Source organism: Dasypus novemcinctus, chromosome 10 (genome assembly GCF_030445035.2).
Source record: "Dasypus novemcinctus isolate mDasNov1 chromosome 10, mDasNov1.1.hap2, whole genome shotgun sequence".
NCBI lineage: Eukaryota > Metazoa > Chordata > Mammalia > Cingulata > Dasypodidae > Dasypus > Dasypus novemcinctus.
The window spans coordinates 92,077,734-92,086,522 of NC_080682.1; the positions used below are offsets into that span (position 1 = coordinate 92,077,734).

At 35.9% G+C, this 8,789-nt stretch overlaps 1 protein-coding gene across 1 annotated transcript; it reads left to right on the top strand.

The window, feature by feature from the left end:
* The first annotated feature begins 313 nt into the window (after positions 1-313).
* Positions 314-1,273, top strand: LOC101424479 (olfactory receptor 52E8-like). Its single transcript, XM_004463197.1, has one exon. It carries the CDS (start codon positions 314-316, stop codon positions 1,271-1,273), a length of 960 nt encoding a protein of 319 aa, XP_004463254.1.
* Positions 1,274-8,789: the final 7,516 nt, after the last annotated feature.

Consider the following 8,789-nt stretch of genomic DNA (forward strand, 5'->3'; position numbering starts at 1 on the left):
TTGAAAATGTTAGGGCCTCACATATAATGCTATATCAAGTAGCTTAAACTATGTTTACACTAAAATTAATTTAGATATCTGTCCATTGATCAAATATCCATTTATTCCTTATGAAATATTCTCCTTAATTTGCCAGATATATCAATGAGAACTAAACAAAAGGAAAGGAAGTATGAGGAAAAACGTAATCTCTCTTCTTCATTGCAAGAGAGCATGAACTAATTATACCTTTTTTTGTTCTTGTTCTGCATTAGCACTACTGATGAGGCATTGGAGAAACTTATATGTAAGTACATCAGAGACCCCTAACAGTATGTTCCCAACAAATAGCTCTTCTATTCACCCCTCATCCTTCCTGCTTTTGGGAATTCCAGGACTGGAAAATATGCAGCTCTGGCTTGGCTTCCCATTTGGTGCAGTGTATCTGATCGCCCTCGTGGGGAACGTCATCATCCTCTTTGTGATCCGGATGGAGAACAGCCTTCACCAGCCCATGTTCTATTTACTGGCCATGCTGGCTGTGACTGACCTGGGTCTGTCCACTGCCACCATCCCCAAAATGCTGGGCATTTTCTGGTTTGGCTTCAGTGAAATTGCCTTTGGGGGATGCTTAGCTCAAATGTTCTTCATACATCTGTTTACAGGCACTGAAGCATTCATGCTTTTAGCCATGTCCTTTGACCGATATGTTGCCATCTGCCACCCTCTCCAATACAACACAATCCTAACCAACAAGATGATCTGCATCATTGCTGTAGCAGGAATTATGACAAATGTTGTTTTGCTTGTTCCACTTGTTTTTCTCCTTCTGAGGCTTTCATTTTGTGGGCATTATATTATCCCGCACACCTACTGTGAACACATGGGCATTGCCCGTCTGGCTTGTGTCAGCATAAGGATCAACATATTATTTGGATTAATCCTTATTGCTATTATTCTTTTGGGTGTTATTTTGATTGCCATGTCTTATGTAAAGATTCTGCATGCTGTCTTTAAGCTCACTTCCTTGGAGGCCAGGCATAAGGCTCTTAATACCTGTGGTTCCCACGTGTGTGTCATTTTAGCTTTCTTCACGCCAGCATTTTTTTCCTTCATGACTCATAGATTTGGTCACAGTGTTCCCCGTTATCTCCACATCCTCCTGGCTAATTTATATGTGATAATTCCCCCTTCTCTTAACCCCATTATTTATGGGGTCAGAACCAAACAGATCCGGGATCGTGTGGTGATGATCTTCCTTTTTAAGAAGTCTAGCTCTGGGCACTTCATTTAGAGAGATTCTTTGACTCTTTCCCTTGGCCTTTTTAAAAATGAAAATTTCAGAGTTATCAAAATTTCTGGACTAAATACTCTACAGAAGTGATGTTAAGCACAGTATTTCCTTTTTTATGTGCAATGTTAAATTGAAGATACATTTATATAGGAAATATTTATACCGAAGCAAAATATAAACTCATTCTTAAATAAATATGAATCATGTATTTTATAAAGAATGTTAAAATCAGAAGTAGATGTATTAGTCAGCCAAAAGGGTGCTGATGCAAAATACTAGAAATCTGTAGGGTTTTATAAAGGGTGTTTATTTGGGATAGAAGCTTATAGTTACCAGGCCATAAACCATAAGCAACTTCCCTCACCAAAGTCTTGATGCAGATACTCCCTGGAAGTGCCTTTGAGAAATTTTATTCTAGGAATCCATTTTTCTTAATTCTTCTATTTCATGAATTGAGAATCCCAAAACCATTCCTTTCAGGTTGCTACCATATAAATTCCAAATTCCCAAAAAGTTACTGCAGTGATAAACAACATTTTTTCCTAGGTCTTCTATATGAGTCTTTCCATGGACTCTTGCATTCAGAAACAAAGCTCATAGATATGTTCTTTTAAATAAAGAAATCTTTCACTGATTGTTTCAACTTTAGCAAGAGAAACGCAATCAATAATTTGACATTATAGTTTTTCTTCAATGGTTTCTAAATTCTGTGAAAATTATTTTATTCGTATTCAATGGTAAAGCTCTTATGCTATTTCTCCCCCACTTTAACTATCTGCAGGATGAAGTGTGTGTCTGTTTGTGTGTGTGTGTTTAAGTATTGGGAATAAAGAACCCATGATTTTTGCTCAGCATACCTTTTGGATGAAGCTCAAATTCTGAATTTCATTTGGTCCTGGTGAGGATATTAGTCATGGAATCTCGCTCTACTTCTTGCTCCTAGTAAGAGTTGAAACGTGATGTATGCTAGACACAGTCTGACATGAGATTTGATCTTTGGACCAATAGTAGAGATACAGTAGCTTTGGATCATAAGCAATAAATTTCAAGACTTTGAAATGAGAACATCTCACCATCAAAAGCAGAGAAACTATTACAGCAGAATTAATCCAATGTAGAGAGAAAATAATGCTCATAAAAGAATAGGTAAGAAATGTGGCAACACTTTTGAGTCCTAGTATCCAGTCATATTGTTCAATGACCTATTCAAGTATATTAACCAAATATTCCCATTATTTTTTTAAAGATTTATTTATTTATTTAATTCACCCCCCCCCTTCCCCCAATTGTCTGTTCTCTGTGTCTGTTTGCTGCGTCTTGTTTCTTTGTCCGCTTCTGTTGTTGTCAGTGGCACGGGAAGTGTGGGTGGCGCCATTCCTGGGCAGGCTGCACTTCCTTTCACGCTGGGCGGCTCTCCTTACGGGGCGCACTCCTTGCTCGTGGGGCTCCCCTATGCGGGGGACGCCCCTGCGTGGCAGGGCACTCCTTGCGCGCATCAGCACTGCGCATGGGCCAGCTCCACACTGGTCAAGGAGGCCCAGGGTTTGAACCGTGGACCTCCCATGTGGTAGACGGACACCCTAACCACTGGGCCAAGTCCGTTTCCCTCCCATTATTTTAAATAAAGTCGGGTCGCTAACCCTTGAAGCCAAATAATAAAAGTCAGTAGGCAGGACCTGATCAGGATTTCAGAGTTAGAGCTTCAGAGTTATGTGGAGGCTTCATTCCCCACATAAGTTTTCAATAACCAGCAAGAACTAACATATACATCTTTCTTAAAGCTCCATAAAATAAAGAATTTCAGTAGCAGAGCAAGCACCAAATCAAGAAAAAGGCAGCTTAAAAGTGGTAGGTTCCCCTGGTGCCCTGGCTGGCTCCTCATTTGCCCCCTCATTGCTTGGCATGGAACCAGCCTACACTCTCAGTGTAAGTCCCTGGTCCTGGTTCAGAAGGGAACAGAGTAACCCTCATGCACATAGAGAAGATGAGAGAAATAGAAACCATCAACAAGGAGAACCAGATGTGGGACATAGAAGACAAAGACTTTTTAAAAATAGCCCTAAATATGCTCAAAGAGCTAACAGAAAACATGGGCGAAGAGCTAAAGAAAATCTGGAAAACTATAGAGGAATATAGAAAGAATAGCACTAGAAATATGGAAATTATGAAAAGGAAGCAAACAGAGCTGAAGACCATAGAAACAAAAATAAAAAAATTCACTAGTAGGGTTCAACGGAAAATTAGAGCTGGCAGAAGAAAGAATCTGGGAACCTGTAGAGAAATGGAGAGGTGAAGGATTTTCTTGTTTGTTTGTTTTTTGTTTATTATTATTATTATTGAAATAATGAAAATGTTCTACTAACAATTGAAGTAATGAATGCACAAATATATGATTATACCATATACCAATGATTGGACACTGTGAATGAATTATATACTTTATTAATATGTATCAATAAAATTGATTTGTTTAAAAAAAGAATCAGTGAATCTGAAGATAAAACATCCAGGCTGAGAAGGATAAAGAAAAAAGAATGAAGAAAAGTAACCAGCCTAAGAAACCTGTGGGACACCACCCAGCATACCAAAATAGGCATTGTGGGAGGTCTAGAAGGAGAAGAAAGGGGCAGAGAGAATATTCAAAGAAATAATGACCAAAAATTTCTCAAATTTAAAAAAAGATGTGAATATACACATCCAAGATGTTCAGTGAACTCCATGGAAGAAATTGTATCAATAATATGGAGACAGTGGCCACAGGAGTTGCTGAGGGCAGAGAGACGGAAGAAGAGGTGTGATGTGGGGGCATTTTGGGGGCTTGGAGTTGTCCTGAATGATATTGCAGGCACAGATGCAGGTCTTATCCTGCCATAACCCACTGAATGGACTGGGGGAAAGTGTAAACTACCATATAAACTATAATCCAAGTGGTGCAGCAGTGCTCCAAAATGTATTCACCAAGCGCAATGAGTGCACCACAATGATGGGGGAGGTTGTTGGTGTGGGAGGAGTAGGGTGGGGTGGGGTATATGGGAACTTCTTATATTTTTAATGTAACATTTTTTTGTGATCTATGTATATTTTTTAAAAAGACAATTAAATAAAAATTTAAAAATTAAAAAAAGCAAATACAATTGTTATGTATTTAGGGTATTAAATTGAAGCCACGTAGGGTAACTACAAGGAAAATTGGGGAATATGCAAGCTCATAGAGACAGAAATTAGAGTATAGGTTGCCAGGGCAGAGGGTAGAGGGAATGCAGAGCTAATGTATAATGAGTATATGGTTTCCTTTTGGGGAGATGGGGAAATTTTAGTAATGGATGGTGGTGAGGGTACTGCAACATTGTGAATGTGATTAAACCCACTGAATGGTATGCTTGGGAGTGGGTAAGCTGGGAAAGTTTATGTTGTATATATGTTCCCGTAATTTCAAAAAAGGAAAGAGCACCTGAAGAGACAAAGATACAATGACAAATAACTGCAATACATGATAGACTCCAATAAGGGAAGAAAGAGAGCTTACAGGGCATTATTGGGACATATGAAAATATTGAAACATAAACTTTAAACTTTATATCAGCATTAAATTTCTTAAAGTGGCTATATAAATGAATATCCTTGGTCTTAGAAAATGTACTGGCAGTGTTATGTGTTCCAGAAACACGATGTATACTGCCTAACCTGTACTCAAATATTTGGAAAATGGACTTAGGAGTAGACTGAAAGATGGACAGATAGGTAAATATATAGATAGGTGTTTAGTAGATAGATGGGCTGATAGCTAGATGGAAAGATAGAATAATGTGTCAAATGTGGCAAAATGTCAATATTGGTGGAGCTGTGGACCTGGGAAGGATAGGGGTATGTCGGAGTTCTCTGTATGGGGTTTGTGTTATTTTTTAAACTGTCCCATAAGTATAAGAGTATTTCAAAATAAAATACATTTTTTAAGTCAGTAAAGATCTATATAATCCTGATAAGAGAAAAACTTTTAATCCCATAGCTTCATTTAACAATTCATGAATTTGGCAGCATCCCATTTAGAAAACTGAAAAGGAACTTAGAACAAGTGAGGAAACATCCTGATTGACATTGTTTCCTTTTTACATGGCCAAGATCTTACAAAGTGGGGAGTAGGTAGACATTTATTAGACAGGAATGAATATCTATTCTGATAAGCTGTCTCTACTAGATCAAAATTAGGTTTATTACCTGTTGTGGCTTATTAACCATACTGTAGGATGTGTTTCACTTTCTCAGAGAAGCCCTGTAGGTCAATCCTTTTTGTCTCCCGGACAAGGTTTTTCAGAAAGAGGTCTTCTCCTGGCATTGCCCAATGCAGGAGGACATTTTATTTTACTTAATAAACCTATACCACAGTAAATTACAGACCAAGAAAAGAGAAAGAGGTGAAAATTCCCAATACTGCCCAACAAGATAACAGAGATAATATTTTCCCCAAAGATTAGGGGGAATTTCGACTAGTGACTAGGTCAAAATAGGAGATTTAAAACATACACTTATAGCTAACCCAAAAGTGGTTCCATGAAATTGAGCAAAAATGCTGGCTTGGGACTTAATTATATCCCTAATTACCTATCAGTATCAATCACTATCTTTCTACTACACAGATATTGCCTTCAGACAAAGTTAATGTATTTTGTCCTCCTCACGTGGTCATTAGCTCTTCATTTCAACATTACTTTGGTGGCTGCAACACTCAGAAAATGATGTGACAGGTAGAAAAGGGAAAATTATGGTAGAACATCAGATTCTAAGAAATTTATTTTCCCAACAGATTTCTGTTAGCTACTGTTGAGCATCTACTTTATATGTCTAGAAATGAAGGCATTTTATTTCTTAAGTTCTTCATGTGTTATGTCAAGGAGCAAAAAAAAACCAGTGTCAAACAATGCTACTTCTTATCTGAGTTTCTACAAAATTTTCTAAAGTAATATCTAAAACTCTAAAATCTCTTGGGAAAATATTTATGACCTTGGGGAAGAAATTATTTTATAGACAAGAGGAAAAAGCAAGAACCATACAAGAAAACAACGATGACAACAACAACAACAAAGCAGAATAAATGGATTTCATTAAAAAAAAGAACTTTTACTTGTCAAAAGATACTGTTAAGAAAACTTAAATATACAAGTCCCAGACTAGAAGAAAATATCTGCAACAATAGATTTTTATACAGAATATATAAAGAAATTTGCAATTTATAATAAAAGATAAACAACCCAATTTACATAAATGGAGGAAAGGTTTGGCTAGTTCACAAAAGGATATACTGCTGGCCAATAAGCACATGAAAAAGTGCTTATCATTAGTCATCAGGGAAATGAAAATTGAAACCACAGTGAAATGTAATTACACACCTATTAAAATGGCTAACTTTAAAGACTAGCTACAGGGTTTCCTATTTGGAATGATGTAAATGTTTTGATAATAGATGGTGGTGATGGTAGCATAACATTGGGAATATAATTAACAGTACCGAAATATATATCTGAATTAATTAAAAGAGGCAATCTTAGATTGTGTATATGGTAGCAGAATAATTTCATTTTTAAAGTCCATGAACACCAAATTAAATCATGGACTATAGTTAATAGTACAATCATAAAAATGTACTATCATCAATTGTAATAAATTTCTACACCAATGCAAGGTGTTAATAATAAGGTGGTGTATGGAAATCCTGTATTTTATGCATGATTATTCTGTAAACCCACAACTTCTCTTTCTAAAAAAAGACTAGCCATATGAAGTGTTTGCAATGATATGGAGGAACATTTCAGTGGAATTGCAAAATAGCACAAAAACTTTGTAAAAAAGTTAGGCAGTTTATTAAAAAGTTAAACATATACTTATCATATGACCTAATCAATCCACTCCTAGGTATTTACCTAAAAGAAATGCAAAATGCTTGGTTATTCAAAGACTTGTATACAGATATTCATGGCAGCTTTATTTGTAATAGTCCAAAACTAGAAACAATACAACTGTTTATCAGCAGGTGAGTGGTTAAATAAATTGTATGTCCACATAATTTCATAATGCTCAGCAATATAATAAAATGATCACGTAATGATGCCCACAACATGGATAGATTTCAAAATAATTATGCTGAATAACAGAAGCCAGGATAAAATCTATATTCTGTGATTCAATTTATATAAAATTTTGGAAAAGACAAAATTAATCTCCAAAGTCAGAAAGACTGATGGTTGCCTCTGGACATGGTTAGGTGGGGGATGGATTACAAGATTCATTAAAGAACCGTTGGAAGATATATAAATGTTTTTATCTTGATTATGGTGATTGTTTCATAGAGTATACAAATATCCAAAATTCATCAATTTTGTACTTTAAGTATATGTAGCTTATTGTACCTCAAGTTTCCCTCCCTAAATTATTATTTTAAAAATGCTTAGCTCAAGATATCTATGATTTATCCAACTTGTCATGCTGGTTAGATATTCCATCTGAAATATTGAAAAGGAGTTCTATCAGCACCCCAGTAAGAATGGATGGTGAGACTATAATCCACATGTTGCTGCTGTTGTAAGAAATTGAAACTGGAATAACTATTGCAGATGAAATACCACTCCAGGAAGAAATGCCTAAGCATAGAGGAAAGAGATATTTTCTTGAACATGTCACCAAAATAAAAGCATATTTTAGGTAAAATTGTTTTAAGATTTAGATAATTTAGAGGAAGTTTCTAAAAATCATAAATATAGTACTTAAAGACTTTTTAACAAGATGAACAAATCTTTTTATTAGCCCCCAAACCAAGAAACAGAAAATCCACAGCATTAGAGATGTCCTTCTTTTGCACCCTTTCAGTCATCGCTTCACTAACGTATAGCGTGTATCTTAACTTCTAACACCATAGAGTAGGTGTGGTTGTATTTTTGAAAGTTTGAATAAATTGAATGATACAGTAGGCATTCGATGCCAGGTTTCTTTTATGTAATATTATGTTTTTAGTATTCATATTTGTTGCTCTATGTGCTTATAGTTTCTTTATGGCCATCCTATGAACTTTCACTTTTATGAATGCCTCAGAATATCTATCCATTCAATGTTGATTGGCATTTAGGTAGTTTCCAACTTGGGGTTATAATGAATAGTGCTTATGTGACCATAACTGCACATATTTTTTGGTGACTATATGAGTTCATTTCTACTCAGAATATATCTATAAACACAGGTGACACATGAACTTAACCATCACAGTTCACCCCTTTTCAACTTGGCACCCATGCACAACTCCTTAAACCATACTCAATCTCTAAATAAAAACAGTAACAGTCATATTTTCACCTAACAATACCCAACTGTCTTGCATACAAGTGGAAGCACAGTAACTTTCCCCAGAATAAAGTGCACGTCTTTGGGTAATAGTCACTCTTAAACTTGCTATCCTTAAATATCTAAATACTGTGACATAAAATTAATACAACTTATATCCCTACAATAAGGAGATAATATAGGGAAAAAA